The sequence below is a fragment of the Macaca fascicularis genome, chromosome 9 (genome assembly GCF_037993035.2).
Source record: "Macaca fascicularis isolate 582-1 chromosome 9, T2T-MFA8v1.1".
Lineage (NCBI taxonomy): Eukaryota > Metazoa > Chordata > Mammalia > Primates > Cercopithecidae > Macaca > Macaca fascicularis.
The window spans coordinates 6,718,760-6,745,632 of NC_088383.1; the positions used below are offsets into that span (position 1 = coordinate 6,718,760).

Consider the following 26,873-nt stretch of genomic DNA (forward strand, 5'->3'; position numbering starts at 1 on the left):
GAGGTTGCGGCGAGCACACCATTGCACTCCAGCCTGGGCAAGAAGAGCAAAATTCCATCTCAAGAAAAAAAAAAATTAGCTGGGTGTTGGTGGCATGTGCCTGTAATCCCAGCTTGTAATCCCAGCTACTCAGGAGGTTGAGACAGGAGAATTGCTTGAATCCAGGAGGCAGAGGTTGCAGTGAGCCAAAATTGTGTCACTGCGCTCTAGCCTGGGTGACAAAGGAGAAAAAGTAACTGTCCTGTTTACACTGAATGAGCAGAAAACATTTGGGATACTGTCTCTGGTCTGGCTGCCATATTATATATAGGATCTTGACTAATTAGAGAATTTCCAAAAAGTGGCCAAGAGATCTAGATAGCACATTATATGAGAAAAAACTAAGGAGACTCAAGTATTTAGTATGGAAAAAAAAGAATTAGAAGGTATGTAATGATTTTTAAAATATCTAAAAAGCAATATACTAATAGCTTTATATACTGTAAGAATATACTATTTCTTGTGGTTAAGAGTGTGGGATTCTAAAGTCAAACAGACCTGGCTCCACAACAGATACTAGCTATACTACTTTGTGCTTTCCTTTTATACCTCAGCTTTCCCATCTGTAAAATAAAATATAATAATTGTACCTGCATCTCACAGGGTTGCAGTGAAGAACTATATAAAGTCAGATAATACACATAAAGTACTTAATACATATATGCCTAGCACATAAGTGATCAAAAAACTGAGTTCTTGTTAAAATTATAAAACAACTTGTTCTTATCCACCCATCTCTTGAACTTTGCCACCTCTCCACCTTTCCTTACCCCATTCCTTCATTCTGCCTAGAATTTTCTTGCCTGCAACTCAAGATTTCAAAATCCTTTCCATCGATATAGAGATGCTGATAAGGTGTAGTGATTTGGTCAAAATGCATAAAAGTGTTTACTAAAATAAGTGAATTCTACTGTACATAAATTATACCTCAATAAGCCTAACCTTAAAAATATATACATAAGCATATGCACTTATTTAAAAAAAAAAAAAAACACAGAAGAAGGATAAACCAGAAAATGATTACCTAACAGGTCAGAAAGAATGGAAGTAGAAAAGTAAGAATGCAACCAAGACTCTAAATATACCTTTTAACTTTCAAGCTGTGTGTTTTATATATCTGAAAAAATTAGAGAAAACTGTCAAAAGATAATTTCTATTAGATGAAGGAGGTAACTGAAGCTTTAATATAAATAAGAGCTCCAAGAAAGAAAATGTAAAAGAAAGAACCTACGACCTTTGTCCCCAAAAAAAAAAAAAGAAATTCTACTTATTTTTATCTAAAAAAAATTTTGAGGCAGGGCCTCCCTGTCACCCAGGCTGGAGCACAGTGACGCGATCACAGCTCACTGCTGCTTTGATTTCCTGGACTCGAGCGACCCTCCTGCCTCAGCCTCCACAATACCTGGGACTACAGGCACGTATCACCACATCTGGCTAATTTTCTTATTTTTTGAAGAAACAAGGTCTTGCTACGTTGCCCGGACTGGTCTTCAACTCCTGGCCTAAATTAAACCTCCTACCATGGCCTCCCAAAGCAATGGGATTACAAGTGTGAGCCACCACACCACGCCACTGTTAAAAAGGATTCTATTCAAACTCAAACTCCTACTTCTATGAAGATACTTTATTTGGATTAAACTTTCATAGTCATTTAAAAGATTTAAAATAATTTTGAACCCATGATTACACTACTAACTACCCCCAACTGAATGAGAAATTGTTCCTTCCCTTCCCCAATTGTCAATCCTAACCTAGCCCTGATTTTTGCGGTATTTTTTACTTTCTGGCTATGTCTTTAATATTTTATACCGAATATTTTCTCCCCTAATCAGAAGTAAATAGAGATAGAGGAAACTGCCATAATAATTCAAATTAGGTTTACAGATGAGAAAACTTTTCAGCACTGATGTCAAAATAATTATGACAGAACTTATGAGCACTTTTCCTATTCTCCCAGTCTATATCTTCCCCTCTTCTAAGTTCCCTGGAGCCCTCACCTACCCTTAGTTATACAAATTTATCCTTCCCCAAACTGCTCCATACAAGGACTAAAACGTCTTGAAGAACAAAAGGTATTTTCTAGAGTGTTTGCTATTTAAGAGAGACACTGAAATAGGAAATGTTAACCAGAACTCTTTGGTGAGGCAACAGAGGAAATAATGTTGGGCAGAGAATAAATATCACTCCAAGACTGGGTGCAGTGGCTCGTGCCTGTAATCCCAGCACTTGGGGAGAATAAATCATTCCAAGGCCAGGCGCGGCCGTGAGCAGTGGCTCATGCCTGTAATCCCAGCACTCTGAGAGGCCAAAGCAGACAAAACACCTAAGGTCAGGAGTTCAAGACCAGCCTGGCCAACATGGTGAAAGCCCGTCTCTACTAAAAACACAAAAATTAGCTGGGCGTGTTGGTGCATGCCTATAGTTCCTGCTACTCAGGAGGCTGAGGCAGGAGAATCGCTTGAACCTGGGAGGTAGAGGTTGCAGTGAGCCGAGCTCATGCCATTGCACTCCAGCCTGGGTGACAGAGCGAGATTCCATCTTAAAAAAAAAAAAAAAAAAAAAAAAAATATATATATATATATATATGTATCTCATTCCAAACTCACCAGGAGTTCCTAAAATCAAAGATATTGGGGATTAGTAACAAGACCAACTAGAAGATGAGCATCATCAGAACGAGTACTTCTCCTGTTGGCACATTGGGTAATATAGTGTAGGGTAAGCTTAGTAACATGATTAAGCACTGGGGCTCTGAAGCCACACTACCAGTATTTCAATTCCAACCCAGCTACTTATCCCAGCTACTTACTACCTATGCAATTTTAGGCCTGAGTTTCATCACCTATAAAAAGGAGACCCTATGTCATAGAGACATTTCAGAAGTCAAATAAGAAAATGATATTAAGTGTTCAATACAAAGCCTTTAGACACAGCAAATACTCAACAGAAAGCATAGCCATTATGAATTACTATGAAAAGAACACTATTAACCCTAGATAAGCTCAGATCCACCAGCCACAGGGTAGATGGTCTATAGATGATCATTTAAACTCTAAGCTTCAAATGGGTAGGAATTTTTGAACATTTTGTTCACTGATGTGTTCCCAACTGCCTAGAACAGTGTCTGGCACATGATAGACATTCAATAAATATTTGTTGACGGGGTCCTCTCTAAGACTCTTTTCCAGTATAAAATCTCATTATTCTGAGAAAAATAAAACTAATTACTGGAGAAAATAAAACTACTTACTAGATGCCAGGGCTTCTGCTTCAGTGGAAGGAACCTTGTAGATTTTCCCGCCCTTATAAACGAAGCTGCCTTCAGTCACTTTAAAATCCAGATAGCGAGTTACCTCTGTATAAAGCAGCATCTTAACCAGCTGACCTAGAAAAGTCACATAATTCAAAGTATAACTTAAGACTATAAATTATAAAGAACATTTACTAATACTAACAGCTTCTCAAATTTTTCCTAACAGTGTTCAATAACTCCAACAAAATAATTTTTTTTTGAGACACAGTCTCCCTGTTGCCCAGGCTACAGTGCAATGGCACAATCACGAGCTCACTGCAACCTCACGTCAGCTCCTGGGCTCATGCAAGCTTCCAGCCTGACACTCGCGAGTACCTGGCACCACCATGTCTGGCTAATTTTTTTTTTTATTGTTTTGTAGAGTTGGGGTTTTGCCATGTTGCCCAGGCTGGTCTCAAACTCCTAAGCTCAAACAATCCACCCACCATGGCCTCCCAAAGTGCTGGGATTATAGGCACGAGCCACTGTGCCTGGCCCAAAATAATCTCCAAAGTCACATTTTAAATAAGACAACCAGAATGCATACTTATTGCACTGCGTATTACAAGTTTTTATTATTTTTTATTTTTTTCTACTCAAGGTTGAATACATAGGTTTTTTTAATATTACAACTTAAAGGTTAATAATTTTATCAACTTGCTTTTGCAAAAGCAATGAAAAATTTATTAGATATATGAGGTATGGAATTATAGCATTATTGGCCAGGCACAGGTGGCTCACACCTGTAATCCCAGCACTTTGGGAGGCCAAGGAGGGACTGTTTGAGCCCAAGTGTCCGAGACCAACCCACACAACACAGTGAGACCTCATCTCTACCATAACACAAAAAAATTAGCCCAGTGTGGTGAGACACCCAGCAAATCAGGACACTGAAGTGAGAAGATCACTTGAGCCTAGGAAGTCAAGGCTGCAGTGAGCTATGATTGCATCACGACACTCCAGCCTGGGTGACAGAGTCCCTGTCTCAAAAAAAATTAATAAAAACAAACAATAGAATATAAACTCAAACAAGGAAAAAGGATAGCAGATGCTTTGCTTCATGTGCACAAACAGACCTATAACCAAAAATTTAGTTCTTCAATGTCATCTCAGAAAACAGTACTAATATTACAGCAATTTAAAAAAATACTAAGCCTGTAATCACAGCACTTGGGAGGCTGAGGCAGGCAGATCACTTGATGTCAGTGACCAGCCTGGCCCACATGGTAAAACCCCGTCTCTACTAAAACTACAAAAATTAGCTGGGCATGGTGGCACACACCTGTAATCCCAGCTACTCGGGAGGCTGAGGCAGGAGAATCGCTTGAACCAGAAGGTGCAGGTTGTAGTGAGCCAAAATCATGCCACTGCACTCCAGACTGGGTGACAGAGCGAGACTCCGTCTCAAAAAAAAAAAAAAAAAGAGGCCGGACGCGGTGGCTCAAGCCTGTAATCCCAGCACTTTGGGAGGCCGAGGCGGGTGGATCACGAGGTCAGGAGATCGAGACTATCCTGGCTAACATGGTGAAACCCCGTCTCTACTAAAAATACAAAAAACTAGCTGGGCGTGGTGGCGGGCGCCTGTAGTCCCAGCTACTTGGGAGGCTGAGGCGGGAGAATGGCGTGAACCCAGGAGGCGGAGCTTGCAGTGAGCCAAGATCACGCCACTGCACTCCAGCCTGGGAGACACAGCGAGACTCCATCTCAAAAAAAAAAAAAAAAAGAAAAATAGACTTAGATCCTCTAAAATAAAAAAAAGATGAAAATACAATTTAAAAACCCTACAAACTAGAAAAACATTAAAATAATGCTGTTTCAAAAGGCCCAGTTATTTAAGACTGTCATAACCATCAACAGGTAAGTCTATGCCAAAGGCTTACAATCTTGGTATGTATTATGCCACAGCAGCATCTGTTTCTACAGAACCGATTACTAATAAGTCATAACCCCTTCCCTCCTTTTCTAACTTATTGACTCCAGACATCTAATGGACCATGTTACTCACCATGCTGTTCCATTCAACAAAATCCAGTTCCTCATACCCAGAATAGTACTCTCTGTCAAAAGTTAGTTTTGATAGTAAAATTGCAATTAAAGTACTGTCAGAGATTTAAGTTAGAATTCTTTACCATTAGCCATAAGGAACTTGGGAATCAAGTCAACATTCCAGTCTCTTCCTCTCCCCATTGACTCAGGTGGTGATCCTGGTATTTTAAATCTTTTGTATAACTAAAAGCAAAAGAAAAAACAGCCATAATGTTAACAAAATTTAATTTTTTATTACAATATGTACATATTTTTTATTAAGTGCTTTTAGTATAACTAAACACCACTACACTAGTAAAGTATAAGGGCATTTCATCTTTTATCAGATAAAATTTTTAGCAAGGTCCAATATATATATAAGTTAATTACTAAACTCATAAATGTTAAAATTAACAAATGTGGCAGAAGTAAGGTTTTTCACTAGCAGAAAAGAAAGAATATAAAACAAGGCCAGACGCAGTGGCTCATGCCTGTAATCCCAGCACTTTCTAATCCACGAGGTGGGTGGATCCCTTGAGGTCAGGAGTTTGAGACCAGCCTGACCAACATAGTGAAACCCCGTCTCTACTAAAAATACAAAAATTGGCAAAGCATGGTGGCTCACGCCTGTAACCCCAAGCACTTTGGGAGGCTGAGGCAGGTGAATCAGGAGGTCAGGAGTACAAGACCAGCCAGGCCAAGATGGTGAAACTCCATCTCTACTGAAAATACAAAAATTAGCAGGGTGCAGTGGCAGACACCTGTAATCCTGGCTACTCAGGAGGCTGAGGCAGGAGAATCATTTCAACGCGAGAGGCAGAGGTTGCAGTGAGCCAAGATAGCGCCACCGCACCGCAGCCTGGCAACAGAGTGAGACTCCGTCCCAAAAACAAAAATTAGCTGGGTGTGGTGTGTGCCTGTAATCCCAGCTACTCAAGAGGCCAAGGCAGGAGAATCACATGAACCTGGGAGGTCGAAGCTGCAGTGAGCTGGGATGGCACCACTGTACTCCAGCCTGAGTGACAAAGCGAGACTCCATCTCAATAAATAAATAAATAAAATAAGATTATTTGTCAATGACACTGTATAGTTCTCTACACAGACTGTATATGCAGAACTAGGGTGTCTCTGACAAATAGCAATCATTTAAACTCATTCTCTCCCAAATAAAAAGCTATCAAAGGCTTAATTTTGCTTTCATATTATGTAAGGAATTCAAAATAAACCTTAGATTCTTCCTAATCAGAAAAGACAATTAAAATTAGTTCCAGTTCATTTATAATTTTTGAGCTTTACTTAGGTATAACTGATACATAAATAACTGCCTACTTTCTGCGTACATTTTGGTGACTCTAGACACAGGGTACACCCGTAACATCACCACAAGGTACCAATCATATCTATCACCTCCAAAAATGTCCTTTTGTTCTTTTATGATGCGGTAAGAATACTCAATTAATTTATAATTCACATGAAATGAAATGAAGCTCAGATTTCAAAAAGCTTGTAAAGTTAGAGAACAGTAACTTGAGCTCATGAATCCTACTGCTAAAGTAGAACAGAATAAGCAAAATTAGTAGATATGTATTCAATAAAAATTCTAGCTGGGCACGGTGGCTCATGCCTGTAATCCCAGCACTGTGGGAGGCCAAGGCAGGCAGATCACCTGAGACCAGGAGTTCGAGACCAGCCTGATCAACATGGTGAAACCCCACCTCTACTGAAAATACAAAACAATTAGCTGGACATGATAGTGTACTCCTGTAGTCCCAGCTACTTGGGAGGCTGAGGCACGAGAATCATTTGAGCCCAGGAGGTGGAGGTTGCAGTGAGCTGAGATAGTGCTACTGCACTGCAGCCTAGGTGACAGAGAAAGACTCCATCTTAAAAAAAAAAAAAAAAAAAAAATTAATGACTCTCTGAATACATCTGGGGAGAAAAAAAGGAAAAGAAATCTTACTCATCATATTGAAGATCAGCTAAGAAATATACTAGGCCAGGCGCAGACGCTCACACCTGTAATCTCAGCACTTTGGAAGGCCAAGGCAGGCAGATCACTTGAGGAGTTCAAGACCAGCATGGCCAACAAAGAGAAACCCCCATGTCTACTAAAAATACAAAAAATTAGCCAGGCGTGGTTGTCCACGCCTGTAATCCCAGCTACTCAGAAGGCTGAGGCACGAAAATCACTTGAACCCAAGAGATGGAGGTTGCAGTGAGCTGAGACTGCACCACTACACTCCAGCTTGGACAACAGAGCAAGACTCTGTCTCAAAAAACAAAATAAAAATAAAACAAAATTAAGAAAAGAAAAAAATTGTGAAGAGATTTGTAGATTAAGAAAATAAAGAGGTGCCCAGGCATGGTGGCTCTCACCTATAATCCCAACACTTTGGGAAGCCAAGGTGGGAGGATCACTTGAGGCCAGGAGTTTGAGACCAGCCTGGGCAACACCTACAGAGAGACCCCATCTCTACAGAAAACAAAATAAGCCAGGCAGGTGGTATGCATCTTTAACCCCACTACTTGGGAGGCTGATGCAGGAGGATCACTTGAGCCCAGGAGTTCAAGGCTACAGCAAGCTACGATACACTGCTGCAGTTCAGCCTGGGCAACAGAGCAAGACTCTGCCTCTTAAAAACAAACAACAACAACAAAGAATAAAGCACTCAGGCGTGGTGGCACACGCCTGTAATCCCAGCAGTTTGGGAGGCCAAGGCAGACAGATCACATGAGGTCAGGGGTTTGAGACCAGCCTGGCCATGATGGTGGAACCCCGTCTCTACTAAAAATACAAACATTAGCCAGGCATGGTGGTGCACGCCTGTAATCTCAGCTACTTGGGAGGCTGAGGCAGGAGAATCACCTGAACCCAGAAGGTGGAAGCTGTAGGGAGCTGAGACCGTGCCACTGCACTCCAGCCTGGGCGGCAGAGCGAGATTCTGTCTCCAAAATAAATAAATAAATAAGAGAATAAAGAGAAAATTATACCAAATACAAAAGACTAAATACTAAAATACTAAACAGCTACATTAAGGGATTACTGGGATCACTGGGAAATTTAAATATGGTTCTGGATATGATATAATGGTATTATGCTTATGTAGGAGACTGTTAGTCTTAGCAGATGAATGCTGAAATATTTTGCTCAAGCCTCATGTCTTATTACTTTCAATGGATCAAAATCAGTAAACAAAACAAGAGACATGAAAAAAATACAGCAAATGTTAACTGCTGAACTCCAATGGAAGATTTTTTTTACACATCGTATTATTCTTTAAGTCTTTCTGTATTACTGAATATAGAAAAACATCCTTTTTGATAAGTATTGTCTAATAAGTCACTGATTAAATAAAAGTCATTGATGATAACTATCTCCCATAAAACACAGTACAGGTCATATCCATACATGCAGGTGTTCAACAAACCTCACACAGAAAAACAAATCAATATGTTAAAATGCACTGTGGAAAGGCTATGTGTCCATGTTCAAAAAAAGTAGGAAACAGGGCAGTATAGCAAAAGGAACTAAGTTTTGTAGTCACGTAACAGGTTTACAACCCATCTCAGATTTTAACCCCCCAGAGACTATGTTAAATGGAGATTAAGAAAACATCTTTGAGGGACTGAGAGAATAAATAAAACCATGAGGAAAGCACTGGACTTGCGCTGGCACATCAGGTGATCCTCTACCCTCCCCTTCCTAGACTGTACTCTATTAACGCTGAGATAACTGCTCCACATAGCAACAGAAGTGAAAATGTAAATTCTATGAGCTTCAAACTAGAAGCTCCTGAAAAACAGTGCTCCAGATATTCTATTTAATAAAACAAAATAAGACCATCTCTAAGGAATAAGGTAGAGATTCACAAGTGAAATACAAAGTGTGAAAGGCATATAAAATTTGACTAACACTTGGCAGGGTGCGGTGGCTCACGCCTGTAATCCCAGCACGTTGGGAGGCCAAGGCGGGCAGATCACGAGGTCAGATCGAGACCATCCTGGCTAACACGGTGAAACTCCGTCTCTACTAAAAATACAAAAAACTAGCCGGGCGAGGTGGCGGGTGCCTGGAGTCCCAGCTGCTCGGGAGACTGAGGCAGGAGAATGGCGTGAACTCAGGATGTGGAGCTTGCAGTGAGCTGAGATAGTAACTGCACTCCAGCCTGGGCGACAGAGCGAGACTCTGTCTCAAAAAAAAAAAAAAAAAGAAATTTGACTGACACTTACATCTTCCAGTGGTGTTATAGATGCACTCTCTCCTCCATAGTAAGGGTTTCGATCCATATGAAGAACTTTCTTGCCATTCACTGACATTATACCTGACAGGATACATTCCTATAGAAAAAGCATAGTATCTTGAAAAGAAAGTTCTACAGCATGTTTAAAACAGATCATTTTTGTTTAAGCCCGCCATTACACATTCTCTTAGTAATTACACTTATATTCATGCAACATAACATAATTTATGAAGAAAGCCCTTAAGAAACCAGGTGTGGTATGCGGGCCCCTGTGCATCCCAAGATTAAAACTGTTTCATAATACCACTAAGACATTAGTCACCTTTTTATTTTTATTTTATTTTTTGAGATAGAATTTCACTCTTGTTGCCCAGGCTGGAGTGCAATGGTGCAATCTCAGCTCACTGCAACCTCCACCTCCCAGGTTCAAGCAGTTCTCCTGCCTCAGCCTCTTGAGTAGGTGGGATTACAGGTGCCCACCACTCCGGCTAATTTTTTGTATTTTTAGCAGAGACATGGTTTCACCGTCTTGGCCAGGCTGGTCTTGAACTCCTGACCTCAGGTGATTTTCCTGCCTCAGCCTCCCAAAGCGCTGGGATTACAGACGTAAGCCACCGCACCCGGCCTAGTCACCTTTTTAAACAGTGTTGACATTTCCACTGATGATATAAAATCAATGGTGGATAAAACTAAGACAGGGCTCTAAACTATACTAGTGGTCATTATATTCTTCATCACCAGGCATTCACTTAAGGATGTCTTTGATAGGGTGGGTGCAGTGGCCCACACCTGTAATCTCAGCACTTTGGGAGGCCAGGGCAGGTGGATCACCTGAGGTCGAGAGAACAAGACCAGCCTGACCAACATGGAGAAATCCCCTCTCTACTAAAAATACAAAATTAGCCAGGCATGGTGGCACATGCCTGTAATCCTAGCTATTCAGGAGGCTGAGGCAGGTTAATCACTTGAATCTGGGAGGCAGAGGTTGTGGTGAGCCATGATCGTGCCATTGCACTCCAGCCTGGGCAACAAAAGCTAAACTCCATCTGAAGAAAAAAAAAAAGTCCGTGATAAAAGCATTAAAAAGTAACTTTATTAGCCAGGCGTGGTGGCTCACACCTGCAATCCCAGCACTTTGGGAGGCCGAGGCGGGTGGATCACTTGAGCCCAGGAGTTTCAGACCAGCCTGAGCAACATGGTGAAGCCCTGTCTCTACAAAATACACAAAAATTAGCAGGGCAGGAGGCTGAGGCAGAATTGCTTGAACCCAGGAGGTGGAGGCTGTGAGCTGAGACCACGCCACTGCACTCCAGCCTGGGCGACAGAGCAAGACTGAGTTGCAAAAAAATTAACTTTATTAAACATACACCCTTCAATAGTCATCTTTTAAACACTGTGTGTGACAAAATGGGAAGAATACAGATAGCACTTCGGCTCAGGGAAAACCTTCTGTGCCACGGATCTATAAGCTGAACTAGCTACTTTTTTAATGAATAATCATTTTTATTTGAAAGAACTGACCAACAAACTGTGGTTATTCAGATTTAGGTATTTGACATTTTCTCAAAGAACATAAAGGAAAATAACTGACATGTGTTGCCAATAACAAAAAGTCAAATTTTAAATGAAAATTAGAATTATAGAAAACTTGGCCAGGCACGGCTGGTCATGCCTGTAATCCCAGCATTTTGGGAGGCCGAGGCGGGTGGATCACAAGGTTAGGAGATTGAGACCATCCTGGCCAACATGGTGAAATCTCATCTCCACTAAAAATACAAAACTTAGCTGGGCGTGGTGGCGCATGTCTGTAATCCCAGCTACTCGGGAGGCTGAGGCAGAAGAATCTCTTGAACCAGGAGTTGGAGGCTGCAGTGAGCCGAGATCGCTCCACTGCACTCCAGCCTGGTGACACAGCAAGATTCTATCTCAAAAAAAAAAAAAAAAAAGAATTATGGAAAGCTTACAACTACCACCATGGGCACGTCAGGTTCCCAATACATGAAGAACTTTTCTGACATTATCAGTGACAATACTAACAAACATGATTTTTGATATTTTAAAATGAAATGTGTCAACATTGAGAAGACCCACTTTACTCAGAGTAAACCTTATTTTTCAAATAACAGATGAATGACATTACAAAATCACACAGGAGGAAAAAAGAGGAATTTAAAGTGCAAGCTAGATCAATGGGTTTTAATATATCAGAATATAAAACATTCATTAATGTGGCTTCAGATTTCATAATGGAATCAATCTTTTAAAAGCTACCACTTGTGCTTTTGTGTAAACCAAAGAATATCTACAAAAACCTGAAAAGCTATTTAATTACTCCTCCCTTTTCCAACTACATGTCTGTGTGAGACCTGTTTTCATATACTTCAGCCGAAATATGTCACAACAGAACTGAACACAGAAGCATGTATGTGAATTGTTTTATTAAGCCAGAATTAAAGGATTTGCATAAACTGTAAAATATTGATAGTCTTCTCACAATTTTTAGAAAATATACTCAGGCAGATGACTTCAGCCCAGAAGTTGGAGACCAGTCTGGGCAACAGGGCAAAACCCTATTTCTGCAAAAAATACAAAAAATTAGCTGGGTGCGGTGGTGAGCACCTGTAGTCCCTGCTACTCAAGAGGCTGAGAGGTGGGAGGATTACTTGAACCCCCAAGGGTGAGGGTGCAGTGAGCCGTGATAAGGCTACTGCACTTCAGCCTGGGTGGCAAAGTAGGATCCTATCTCAATAACAAAAAAAAAGTACATATACAGTTAAAATTGTTATACATGTTAACATGTAATTAGTTTATTATTTATCAGTAAATTATTTATTCCTCCATTTCTAATATGATAAATATCAATAGCTACAACCTTTATAAACAAAAGCTCTTCAAGATCCTTAAATTTTTAGAATGTAAACAGATCCTGAGACTAAAAAGTTTGAATACTGGAGCCCTAAGCAAAGCATATAGGACAACCACCAATAAACTGACAATCAACCAAAAAGTATAAATGACCACTCTCAGGAAAAAGATAAAGCAAGCACGAATACACTAAGACAAACCAAATTAAGAAGAGGGAAAAAATACAATTAATGTGAAGAAACACAGGGATGGGGCATATAATCACTCAAAAAGGGTTTTGGTGATCAGTGTTTTATTTGCTAAAGAGACAAAGGAAATTCCATGTATCTTTATAAATCTTTAATATTTCTCAAATTTATCCAAAGGACCCTAGAGGTCAAAGAACAATCTTACTCTCTACAAGTCTATTTGACTTTGAAACCCATATTTTTAAAATTCACACAAATTTCAAGTTTTCTTCCATAATGTATCTATTCATTTAGTACTTTTTAAATGTTTTAAATTACTTACCATGAGGTTCAAATTTTACTACAGGAGTGTGAATCATTTTTTCTTTTTTTTTTTTTTTTTTAATTGAGATAGAAGTCTCACCCTATTACCCAGACTGGAATGCAGTGGCGCGATCTTGGCTCTCTGCAACCTTCACCTCCCAGGTTCAAGCAATTCTCCTGCCTCAGCCTCCTGAGTAGCTGGGATTATAAACATGCACCATCATGCCTGGCTAATTTTTGTATTTTTAGTAGAGATGGGGTTTCACCATGTTGGCCAGTTTGGTCTTGAACTCCCAGTCTCAAGTGATCTGTCTACCTTGGCCTCCCAAAGTGCTGGGATTACAGACGTGAGCCATTACACCCGGCCTGAATCATTCTTTCCTTGGCTCAAGAAACAAAACATTCTGAGCACTCCAGAAGGCCCTCATGCCCTATTCCAATCATAACCACCACCATCCCCCAGCACTCTCATAATTTCTAATAGCAAAGATTTGTTCTGCCTGCTTCTGAACTCTATAAAAATGTAATCATGTGTATTAACTTTCTGCATCTGACATTATGCAACATGTTTCAAGATTCTTTCATGTTTTCTGCATGGTCTATTTATTCTCATTGCTATAGAGCAAAGGTCCCCAGAAATGAGACAAATCCAGCCTGGAGGCTATTTCTGTGAAGTTTTATTGTAAATACCCATATCTGTTCATTATCTGCTCATGTACATACTGTGTATGGCTGTTTTCCTAGTACCACAGCAGAGTTGGGCAGCTGTGAGAGAGACCAGAAAGTCTACATAACCTAAAATATTTACTATCTGGAGCTTTTTTTTCCCCCCCCCCCCCAAAGACAGAGTTTCACTCTTGTCGCCCAGGCTGGAGTGCAATGGCACGATCTCAGCTCACCGCAACCTCCCCCTCCCGGGTTCAAGCGATTCTCCTGCCTCAGCCTCCCAAGTGGCTGGGACTACAGGCATGCGCCACCACGCCCGGCTAATTATTGTATTTTTAGTACAGATGGGGTTTCAATATCTTGGCCACGCTGGTCTCGAACTCCTGACCTGATGATCCACCCGCCTCAGCCTCCCAAAGAGCTGGGATTACCGGTGTCAGCCATGGCACCCGGCTACTATCTGGAGCTTTACAGAGTATATGGCTAACCCTGCAAGCAGGGCATCTCAGTGTGGTTCCTGACTTGGCATCACCTGCCAACTTGTTAGAAATGTAAATTCTATGCAGATTTCCAAACTTCAGGTTGTATCCACATCACCTGGAGGGCTTGAAGAAACAGACTGCTAGGCCCCATTTCCAGAGCTTCTGAGTTAGTACGTCTGAGGCTGGATCTGAGAATTTGCTCTTACAAAAAAAAAAAAAAGTGGCAGGGGCAGACAGGGTCTCACTTTGTTGCCCAGCCTGGAGTGCAGTGGTGTGATCATGGCTCACTGCAGCCTCAACCTCCAGGCTCAAGAGATCCTCTCACCTCAGCCTCCAGAGTAGCTGAGACTACAGACATGTGCCACCACGCCTAATTTTTTAATTTTTTGTAGTGACGGGGATCTCACTATGTTGCCCAGCCTTGGCCTTGCAAAGCAAGGTTTGCTGAAGCAATCCTCCTGCGTTGTCCTCCCAAAGTGCTGGGACTACAGGTGTCACCACCACTGATGCTGATGAGGTGATACTGATGATGCTGGTCCAGGACCAATTTCGAGAATTACTAAAGCTGTGTTTGCAAATTTTATTATACATAAGAATAACCTGGAGATCCTGTTAAACTGTAGATTCTGACTCTGTGTAATATCTGGGTTGGGGCCTAAACTTCTGCATTTCTCGTAAATTCTCAGGTATTGCAGATGCAGCTGATCTATGCATCGCACTTTGGGTAACACAGCTGTAGATGATTCCATTGAATGAATATACCACAATTTACTTCTCCATTCTACTCTTGGTGGATATTTGGATAGTTTCCAGTTTTTTTTACTATTACAAATAATGCTCTATGAACATTCTCACATGTGTCTTTTAAGTGTGCATTTCTGTTATATATCAAGAAGAGTATAAATATGTTCAACTTCAACAGATATTACCAAACAGCTTTCCAAAACGGTTGTACCAATTTACACTTTTGTCAGCAGTGAAAGTCCCCATTGTTTCAAATCCTTGACCACTTATACTGTTACCTCTTTAATTGTAGCCATTCTAGTTAAGAAGTGATTTAATTTGCATTTCCTGAGGACAAATAAGGTTGAATACTTTTTTAAATAGTTGATTAATTATTAGGGACCCGCGGTGGCCCATGCCTATAATCCCAGCACTTTGGGAGGCCAAGCTGGGAGAATCGCTCGAGCTCAGAAGTTCAACACCAACCTATGTAACTTAGTGAGACCTCATCTCTACAAAAGAAAATAAAAATCGGCCGGGCGCGGTGGCTCAAGCCTGTAATCCCAGCACTTTGGGAGGCCGAGACGGGCGGATCACTAGGTCAGGAGATCGAGACCATCCTGGCTAACACGGCGAAACCCCGTCTCTACTAAAAACACAAAAAATTAGCCCGGCGAGGTGGCAGCACCTGTGGTCCCAGCTACTCGGGAGGCTGAGGCAGGAGAATGGCGGGAACCCGGGAGGCGGAGCTTGCAGTGAGCTGAGATCTGGCCACTGCACTCCAGCCTGGGTGACAGAGCGAGACTCCGTCTCAAAAAAAAAAAAAAAACTGTTCACTGATGATCAAGCTAAGTGATAAGGCACTTTTGATAAGTGCCTTTCCCCATTTTTTAAATGCGCTTTTTCTCATTGCTTTATAAAAGTACTTTATATACTATATATAAATCCTTTCTTTATTACATGTACTGCAATTATCTTCTTCCATTCTGTGGCCTGCCTTTTCACTTTCTTCATTAAGTCTTCATAAAAGGAAATGAAGATATTTTACAACTACAAAAATCAAGCCTAATACTGACTAAAACAATTCACTTTTTGGGGGGGGTGGGGGGAAAGAAAACAACCTAAAGCAGCACCAACATATAGTTCTACATACGAAAATAAAATGTTTACTATCTTAAAAATAAGTTATGACACAACAGAGGAAGAACAGTTACATTCCCAGCTGTCAAAAGTAGACTGCAGGGTTCAACTTTTGAAAGCAAAATCTCCGCAAGCAAATTAGAGTGTTGCACAGCTTCTATACATAACCTTTCACACTAAGCATGATCCACTGGACTATGGCTATAAAGCAAGCACTGAGGCCTAAAATAAAGAGCCCAGTAATTTAAAGATGTGGCCGAGTCCAAAGAGCTAACAGCAACTACCTTCAAAGGCACCACTTGGAGCAAATATGACAAGAGCTAACTAAAGCTAATAAAAAATCTGCAGGCCCAGTGGTTCCTCTATACCCAACTATTATAAAAGACTGCTTCCACACTGCTAAAAGAATATATAATAGCACAAACATAATACTTTAAACTTTGGGACACGTTTAAAACTTTAAACATGTTTTAACACATGGGGTGAAGTCATTAATTCATTGATACAATTTATCAGTCATATCTGGGCACAGCGTATATATTAATGATCCTAAAATTTCAGTATTTTCCAAAATTACCAGCTCAAAATTAAATTCTACTACAACCCATCTGGTGAATACACAATATTCACAAGCAAAGCACATTAAAGCCATAGAAACTAAGCTTCTCTTTTTCACACTAGAAAAGCTGGTCCATCATGTACGTCAAGTATACTGTTAACTTTAACCAGGAAACTTGTATGTGAATGAATATTCACCAACATGAGTTTTAAATGTAACAGGTAAGAGTACCCACTCTAACTTCAAACTCACCTACAAATGACCTAAGTAGGATAAGTATATTCACATCCAAAATCACTAAGACTATAAAATCATCTTCAGAATCCAAGTTCTATATGACACTAGCATCTGTCACCCACCTGGCACTTGATAGTTCTCCTACATAAAAAGAGGTAACCAGCCAAAATGGTTTTCAATGTTTAATTGCACCAAAGTGCTAGTATGTGTAGATATGTGGATGTGGGGCTGGGGAACAGAACCATAAGCGATACTGATGCTCCCTTCCTTCAGCACCCTACACATAACACCAGAGTTGCAATAATCAAAAACAGAATAACTCATTTGGACAACATCCAAACATATTAGACAAAGCACCTGAAGAGGCTGAATGGAATTTCTATATATGAATTGTTACACCTAAATGGTGTTTCCATGGCCAGTAACACTAAATAGCATGCTGAAAAATTAATGCCCACTCCCCACCCCCAATTACAGAGCAATTTAGACTTGGAAGGGAACAGAGCCAAAATTTATTAGTATTTTGATATACTTTCCTAGTGACAAACTAAACACCTAGTGACAAACTGAACTCTATACCCCATCTGGGCAAGGTGGCTCACACCTGAAATCCTAACACTTTGGAAGGACAAGGCAGGAGGACTGCTTGAGCCCAGGAGTTCAAGACCAGCCTGGGCAATATGGCAAAATCCCATTTCCACAAAAAATACCCAAATCACATGCCTCCTGTAGTTCCAGCTAACTTGGGAAGCTGAAGCGGCAGGATCGCATCAGCCTGGAAGGTTGAGGCTACAGTGAGCTGTGATCACATAACTGCACTCCAGCCTAGGTGAGAGACTGAGACCCTGTCTCAAAAACAAACAAAAAAATCCTCTAGCCCTTATCAAATCCTACTGCATTTTAAAGTTCTGTTATGGGCCGGGTACGGTGGCTCTCGTCTATAATCCCAGCACTTTGGGAAGCTGAGGCAGGCAGATCACCTGAGGTCAAGAGTTCGAAACCAGCCTGGCCAACAGGGTAAAACTCCATCTCTACCAAAAATACAAAAAAATTAACCAGGCATGGTGGTGGGCGCCTGTAATCCCAACCACTTGGGAGGCTGAGGCAGGAGAATTACTTTAACCAGGGAGGCAGAGGTTGCAGTGAGCCAAGATTGAACCACTGTACTGCAGCATGGGTAACAGAGAGCTCTGTCTAGAAATAAAAAGTATTGTTGTTATGGAAAAAAAAAAAAAAAAACCAAAGCGCAAAACTACAGATATAAACACATACACACAAATGCGACCAGGAGTACAAAGTATCTAATAATTAATATTAAGGTGCCTTTTCAAAACTACTTACCTAGACATATGTGAAAATATATTAACCAGAAAAATTTTAAATCAGTTCATTTCAATGGCATATATCTTAAATCAACAACATAATAAAAATGGCTGTTTGTTTTATGAAGAATGTTTCTTTAAATGACTCTGCCCCTCCAATACATCGCATTAAAAACTGTCAGCCAGGCGTGGCTCACACCTGTAATCCCAGCAATTTGGGAGGCCTAGACAAGTGGATCACCTGAGGTCAGGAGTTTGAGACCAGCCTGACCAATATGGTGAAACCCCGTCTCTACTAAAAATACAAATATTAGCGGGGCATGGAGACGGGCACCTGTAATTCCCAGCTACTTAGAAGGCTGAGGCAGGAGAACTACTTGAACCTGGGAGGCAGACGTTGCAGTGAGCCGAGATCACGTCACTGCACTCCAGCCTGGGCAACAGAGCGAGACTCCATCTCAAAAAAAAAAAAAAAAAAAAACTGTCAAAAGATACCTTCTCTTGAAATGTGGCTAATTATATCACTCTCCTGCTCAAAGTCCTCTCTCACTGCCTTGAAGATAATTTTCACATTTCTTAGCCTAGAATCTCTCTCCAAACCTGTTTCAAGCAAAATAAACCACTCCCCATTCCCTACATACATCTTTGACTTAACATTGACTTACACAGGTCTCTGCCTAAAAAATCATTCCTCCATTCAAAGTTTGCCAATATTTTTTAAAGCCAGCTAAATACCTCCTTCTTCATGAAGGTTTCCCCGACTCCCTGTCTGAACTCCCATAAGTGCACCTCTTAGGGGACTTACTGCTTTCTCATACGAATTATTATTAGTTACCCCCCAACACGAGAACAAGCTACTTATAGACAGGTTCTGTGTTTACCTTTTTACTGCCCATAACTGATCACAATAGTCACTGGAAGTTTAAATAACTGAAACCGAAACTATTACTCCAGGAAGAGTCTCCAATCAGGTACCATGGGAAGGAAGACAGAGGTAACTGCAGTGTATCACGCATGTGAACATCTACCAGTGGTCTTTAAAACCCAATGTCACACTACTGTCATCTCTACATGCTAAAATATGTCTAATTTCACTTGTATTTTCTTTTGGCCAGGATGCTTAACACTGGTTTAAACTGCCTACAACACAGCTCCCAAGTGTAATAGCATTTGCAAATATTGATCCTATGCTCACTACTGTAGTGAATAGAAAGTCCTTTGTCTACAGAACTCTAACACAGCTATAAGCAAGAACTCTCAAAGAGCAAATCTAAGATTAAGCAAATCCAAGAGGCAATCTGAATTATAGTTCATAATTTTAAAATCAAGTATAAAACCTTCTCTGAATCTGAAATCACAAAATTTTGATAAAGAGAAATGGGGAAAAGTATCTGGGATGTAAAGCAAGTTTTTAGACATATGATGCTGAGAATCATCTGGCTAAATATCACTAAAGTATATATTTCTACTCATAAATCCTTACTGTGTAGAACAAAAAAAAAACGGGAAGAGAAAAACCTCTGGGAAGCACAAATAGCTGTGGAACTATTCTTATTTTTTTAATCTACTATGTCTAACAAGACTCGTGAACTTATTTCCAAGTCCATAGTGAACTATGTGCAAAATATGTGGTGAGAGGCTGCCCACACATGCTGAAAGCGGAGAAAAGTAAAAGTTGCCAGCCTAACAGTAGAGTAAGACAGAGGGAAAAAATTTGAAGAGTAAACTCAAGAGCTCAAAAAGCAGAGCAGCCTGAGAGTAAAGGGGGCAAAAGTTCCTACAAAGCTGGCGGGGTCTTCATGGCTTCACCATGTTACAGCACAACACAATAATTAATCTTCACTATGTGAAATCTTAGTTATCAAGTAAATTATGTTTCTTAGTTTGTTAGAGAAGTTGTGACAGCATTTAGAAAGGCATTATCCAAAAGCTGTGCTCTTTAGAGATAACCCTTAATTCCTCAGAAAATTAAATTGTGTGGAATATTCCATTTCTTTTACACACAGAATGAAGATTTTACTCCTTTATGCCAAATCATTTTGTATCTTCTTGATTAAAATGACTATCAATATTTGTGATTACGAGCTTGGACTTAACAACTCATACAAACAATGGCAGCACTAAGCAACACAGCAACTCCAGCACTTCCTTACACTTCTTTAAAAGTAACAAGTTCCTAGCACTGAAAGCACTTGCCTTTTTTAGGTTCTTAAATCTCAGGCACTAAATATAAAGTAAATTTCAAGAAAATTAATTTAACTTCAGACACTCAAAAGTTAATTCTGAGTGCTAACTTTGGTTTTCTCTTCTTCTAATTTTTAGTCATCTAATTCCTGGTAACACTAAAAATAAGGATATAAGATTTCTCATTATCAAAATCATCCTGTCATCACTACTCCTATCAAGGATGGTAATAATGTGATTCTTCTGAATTGATATAATTATCAAAGAACATCTCAGAAAACTTAGGCAGGCTAACAGAGATTAAAGTTATCACAGCTACAAAATGACAGCAGAAATTGGTCTGATTTCTAGTTAAGTATGCATCTACCATTTATCAAAAAGTTCACAATCCAAATGAAAATTTAAACGAAGTGCATTATCTTAACTTGTTATATAAAAAGACTGTTTCACCATCTTTGATACAAAGTGATGTGAATGGGGCTTGTGGAAGCCTGCATGATGGTGGATTTGCACTCACTCGTCCATGCTCAACTGACCTCGATTGTGAGCAAATCTGAAAGACCAGCAACAACCATAGAAAAACGGTGGAACTAACCGGCTCTAACAACACGCTGGCAGCAGCACTACCCATTCCAACGGGCAAAATCCACCACAAACTACTAAGCGCAGTTTGGAATCCCAATTAGGCACTTAAAAAAAAAAGCACAAAACCTGCAGTGGGTAGGGCCTATTCATTTAGGCATCCAACAGTCTTCCAGCTTTTCAAAGACATTGACAGGATTATTCCTCAATTTGTCAAACATAACAAAGTATTCTGAATGAATATTCTCTAATAATTGCATATAACTATAAACAGAAAAATGACAGGCCAGAAAAACACCATTCTAAGTCTTAACAAACCTTTCTTAAAAAATTAGCCAAATAAAAGTTCAAAGGTTTTTTCTTGACTAGAGACATTTGAAAGTGTTATTTTGGGATGTTACCTGTTAAAAAAAAAAAAAAAAAAAAAACATTAGTTTGAACCTGACAGATTATAATAAATTTCAAAAAATTTGAAGTGGAAGTCTACATTAAATGACACAGGAATTTAAAGTCAGAGTACATAGGATACACAAGATTTACATCAGTATTCATCTTAATTATGATCAAGCAGCCCAAAGTTAGAATTTCAAAGTTCCCAAAAATCGATAGTTAAAATGGTTTTCTCCAAATTCTTTTGCAAGATGAAGTCTTCATAAAAAAAAAAAAAAACAGAAAAAGTACAAACTACAGAACCTGCCTGCATTATCTACAGTTAACCTAAAGCTCTCTAAGCAGACACATAACCAGGAAAATCAATATACCATGGTATTAGGTACACCTTGCATTCATATATATACTACAATGCATTCTTCATGTTGTTACTGATTTATCTTCCAACTCCCTGAAGAAAGCTGCGGAGTACAGAGAACTTGGCCTTTAGCAATCCATCACCAATCCAATTCTTAGGGGAAAAGAGTCCAGAAGAGACAAAGGAGGCAGGGAACCCACCAAACAAAAGGAAAAGGCGGCGAAGGTCAGGTGCGAAAGCATTTGATAGACAAGTTTTGAAAAAACTCAATTCCAATTCTACAGATGCTCGGTAAGTGGGAAGGGAGGGTGGCTAAAAAGATTCAATAATACTTCTTATTAGCAGGGGGGAGAAAGGATTAAAAGCCTAATTTCTGCCTTTTCTCCAAAAATATAAGTTAATCAAGCCCTAGCAGTTCCGAAGCAGTGATTATCCAAGACTTGTCAGGAAACCCCGTGCTCGGCTTTGGCAGCCAGACAGACCCGGGGAAGCGGCCGAGGCGGAATAGGAAATGCAACCGCGAGGCCTGCACCGTCCCCTCCGCCTCGGGTGCTAGTTTCCAACCCGGAGAGGTCACTGGCCCAAAGTGGGGAGCGGGAGCCTCGGCCCGGGCCGCCTTCTCCCTCCACTCCGCTTCCGCAAGGGGGAAGCGCAGCGACCGGGCTCCGCCGTTACCCCGCCCGGAGCCTCGCGGCCCGCATCTCCATTTCCCCGCCTGCCCCTCACACTGGGAGTCGCCCGATCGTCCCGGGACGCGGGGCGCCCCCAAACCCGCCCGTGCCCCCAGCCACGACTCCCGTCCCGAAAACCACGGGTGACTGCAGAACGAAAGCCCCCAGGAGCTGCGACCCGCGGGCCGTGCAGGAGCCGGGGATGCGCCCGCCCCGGCTGCTCAACCCCGGCCCCTCAGCCCCGGCGCCCACCGTCAGGCCAGTGCCCAGCACGATCACGTCGTACTCCTCATTCATGGCGGGGCAGGCGCGGACGCAGAACCAGAGAAAGGAAAAGGCGCAGGGGCTCGGTGACCACCCTACGAGGCTGGCAGGCGCTCTCGGGCGCGAAGGAAACGGGAAGAGAGGAGAGGAAAATGGAGCTGGCGACAAGGCGAGACCTGCCGCCACCTCAGACGGGAAGCGAAGAACCGGGCGGGGAGAAAAGGGGAGGGGGCAGGGAGGGGAGGGCGGTGACTGAGCCTCCGCAGCCGGGGCGGGGCCTGCAGGCGCCGGGAGGGCCGCCAATCAGGCGCTTCCGGCACTCTAATTGGTTTTGTCCCCGTCACTCGCCCAACTTTTTTTCTTCCCCGCCTCTCGCGAGAGGAAAAGGGCGGGGCGTCGCCATTTTGGCTTCCGGTTCCCTTTGCGGTTTCTGCCACCGGGGTCTGGGAGGCGGCGCGTGGACCGGGGTGGAGGCGCACGGGACCGCGGGAGGGGAGTACTGCCGGCCACCACGGTTCTGACTCCCGCCGTCGGGGCGGGAGCTCGCTCGGTCCAAGGTCCCAGAGCCGGACCGCCGTCCTTGGACTTTGAGCGGGTGCGTGCGGCGGCCACGTGGGCGAGGAACGTGGGTCCGGCCGCCTCTCGCGGGTAGCGGCCTTGGTTCCTCCCGCGGGGCTGGGCTCGCCGGGGCCCGGAGCCCGCCGGGAAGAGTTCGGAAATCACACGTGTCCTGTTTCCCGCTCTGTGCCTTCCCTGTTTGGTGCGTTGCCGGTGGGCGCTTTAGGAAAGTGGTAGGAGGAAAAGCGGCTTCTTTTGCTAAAAGGAACCCTTAACGGAGATGAAAGTGAAGGCCAGGTTTCATTGGGAAGCCGATCCGCACTTACCCAGGGCTATAACTTAAAGCCACTGTAAACGTGGTAGCTGATCCTTGGATGCAAAGGTTTAGGCCCTAAGCTTAGAAACTACCTTGCTTGCCTTCTAACCCCCTCCTCTTTTTCTAGAATTCTCTTAGGAATCTCTAACTTCATTGAGGACACGGGTGTAAGCAGAAGCTGTGTTCTCAGCTCCAAGAGGCAAATCCCACGAAAGCCTAGGCAGGTGAATTTCCTAAAGGCGATGACAGTTGGAAAACCTGTGTTTTCAGCACGTGATAAATCTGCATAGTCAGCAGACAATGAAGATTTGGCATTCAAGAACTACTCAAATACTTCTCGGTAATAGCTATCATGAGCCTGCCTTGATAGACCGAACTTGCTCATATTTAAATCATCAAGATTGAGGAGAGAATGTAACAACTTTTAAAAATGTTTCTTAACCCGTAAATACTTGGAGAAGATGTGTTATATTGGACCATGGACCTTTTGCAAGGGGAGGGGAGAAGAAAGCAAAAGTAAAGTTTAAATTTATATTCAACCTTAATTTGATTGTGTATATTTGTCACCAAATAAATTAGTGCAAAGTTGACCATACAACTGATTATGCAACAGTGAGTGTAACTGACTTTTCTTTTGGCTAAGCTAATGATGACTAAAGAAAGTCCTTCTGTTGCTCTGTCTTCAAGTCATCAGGGGGTCATACTATACACTACCTGTATTTTTGGACCAATATGAAATACCTTTTTTTTTTTTTTTTCCCCTGAGACGATCTCGCCCTGTCGTCCAGGCTGGAGTGCAGCAGTGCAATCATGCCTCACTGCAGCCTTGATCTCCTGGGCTGAAGCCATCCTCCCACCTCAGTCTCCCGAGTAGCAGGGACAAGAGGTACAGGCCACCACACCTGCCTACTGACCCTTTTTTTTTTAATTAGCAATAACAATAAAGAGCTTTTATCACAATTGCCATCAGCCTCTGACTGTTGAAGAGAAATTTAAGGATGTCAACTGAATTATGTTAACCATATTTCAGGTGAAGACTGTTTCATCAATACTCAGAGTTCTGAGAAACTTAAAGACACTGAGATAAGGGAAGTCAATTTAAGGCTAATAAGGATCCCTTCCTTACTTAACACTGAAGTTCATTTTAGTTGGCAGTATAGAACCTATGGCCCAACAGAAGGACAACAATCAAACCTGGACCGAGCCTTAACGGACTGAGTGCATCTAAAATGCTGTACTTGGGCCACACAGTGCTTCACGCCTGTAATCCCAACACTTCGGGAGGCTGAGATGGGAGGATCACTTGGGGCCAGGAGTTCGAAACCAACTTGTGGTGTACAGCCTAGGTAACAAACTGAGACACCGTCCCTATAAATTAGCTGGAGGTTGGGCACGATGGCTCACGCCTGTAATCCCAGCACTTTGGGAGGCCGAGGCAGGCAGATCACAAGGTCAGGAGTTTGGAGTTTGAGACCAGCCTGGCCAATATGGTGAAACCCCATCTCTACTGAAAATACAAAAATTAGCCAGGCGTGGTGGCACGTGCCTGTAGTCCCAGCTGTTCGGGAAGCTGAGGCAGAAGAATCACTTGAACCAGGGAAACAGAAGCTGCAGTGAGCCAAGATCCTGCCACGCCACTCACGCCTGGGCAGCAGAGTGAGACTCCGTCTCAAAAAAAAAAAAAGGGCAGTCTGGGCGCGGTGGCTCACGCTTGTAATCCCAGCACTTTGGGAGGCTGAGGCAGGTGAATCACAAGGTCAGGAGTTCAAGACCAACCTGTCGAAGATGAAACCCTGTCTCTACTATAAACTACAAAAATTAGTCGGGGGTGGTGTCAGGCGTCTGTAATCCCAGCTACTCGGGAGGCTGAGGCAGAGAATTGCTTGAACCCAGGAGGCAGAGGTTGCAGTGAGCCAAGATGGTGCCACTGCACTCCAACTTGGGCGACAAAGCGAGACTCTGTCTCAAAAAAAAAAAAAAAAGCTGGGCATGGTGGCAGGAGCCTGCAGTCCTAGCTACTCAGGAGGCTGACCTGGGAGGATCCCTTGAGCCCAGGAAGGTCAAGGCTACAGTCAACCATGATGATGCTACTGCCCTCCAGCCTGGGCAACAGAGCAAAACCCTGTCTCAGAAAAAGAAAATTCTGTGCTTTTTATTGGATCTTCCACCCCACCCATTCCAGTTGCAAGGGGACTTGTAGACGACAAATACTGCTTAAGGTGAAGAGACTTGAAAGCCACTAATTGGTTCAGTGGATCTCATGCCACAGAAGGTAGTTCCTGCTAGAGTGAAACCTTAGGTTTAGGGGAAGTAGGTTGGTTGGTGAAGATGAGTGGAAAACATCAATATTTTTAATTTTATTTTTTGGTGCCAAAACCCAAGATCAAACCAGGACACCATCAATCTTTAAAATATTTCAAATCTTGGCCGGGCGCGGTGGCTCAAGCCTGTAATCCCAGCACTTTGGGAGGCCGAGACGGGCGGATCACGAGGTCAGGAGATCGAGACCATTCTGGCTAACCCGGTGAAACCCCGTCTCTACTAAAAAATACAAAAAACTAGCCGGGCGAGGTGGCGGGCGCCTGTAGTCCCAGCTACTCGGGAGGCTGAGGCAGGAGAATGGCGTGAACCCAGGAGGCGGAGCTTGCAGTGAGCTGAGATCCGGCCACTGCACTCCAGCCTGGGCGACAGAGCGAGACTCCGTTTCAAAAAAAAAAAAAAAAAAAAAAATTTCAAATCTTAAAATTAGCCAGGTGTGGTGGCACATTCCTGTAGTCCCAGCTACTCGGGAGACTGAGGCGGGAGAATCACTGGAACCCGGGAGACTGAGGTTGCAGTGAGCCAAGACCGCACCACTGCCCTCCAGACTGGGTAACAGAGCCAGACTCTGTCTCAAAAAAATAAAATATTTCAAATCTTTATGCAAAGCAGGAATCCATGGAGTCTTATTTATACTTGGGTACATGGGAATAATTGTTTGCTGATCTGTTTTTACTAATCATCCATCTGCACTTTGAAAAGGAGAGATTTAATCTAAGGAAAGAAAATGAGAGCAAACTTCAGCCCAGACCATCTTTCTGTCTCCTGGATCACCGTGGCAGTTTCTCAACAGGTTTTTTTTTCCTCTTCTCCTATCTGTTCTGTCCATTTTCTTCTCAAAACACTCATCAGATCACGTTCAGACTTCTGTATATCTTTTATACTTAGAATATATTGTAGATCGTAGCCGGGCATGGTGGCTCACGCCTGTAATCCCAGCACTTTAGGAGGCTGAGGCAGATCACCTGAGGTCAGGAGTTTGAGACCAGCCTGACCAATATGGTGAAACCCCGTCTCTACTAAAAATACAAAAATTAGCCTGGTATGGTGGTACACATCTGTAATTCTAGCTACTCAGGAGCTGAAGCAGGAGAATGCTGGAACCTGGGAGGCGGAGGTTGCAGTGAGCCAAGATGGCGCCACTGCACT

The 26,873-nt window shown here is 42.3% G+C and overlaps 1 protein-coding gene across 1 annotated transcript in view; it reads right to left on the reverse strand.

Moving 5' to 3' along the window:
- Window positions 1-22,757, reverse strand: part of GDI2 (GDP dissociation inhibitor 2) — a 48,675-nt gene extending 25,918 nt beyond the window's left edge. Inside the window, exons 1-4 of the mRNA XM_005564569.4 lie at window positions 22,520-22,757; window positions 9,587-9,694; window positions 5,461-5,560; window positions 3,290-3,424 (exon numbers count right to left, since the gene is read on the reverse strand). Coding sequence (XP_005564626.1) covers window positions 3,290-3,424; window positions 5,461-5,560; window positions 9,587-9,694; window positions 22,520-22,564 — 388 coding nt within the window. The 5' untranslated portion in view covers window positions 22,565-22,757. The remainder of the gene's footprint in view (window positions 1-3,289; window positions 3,425-5,460; window positions 5,561-9,586; window positions 9,695-22,519) is intronic.
- Window positions 22,758-26,873: the final 4,116 nt, after the last annotated feature.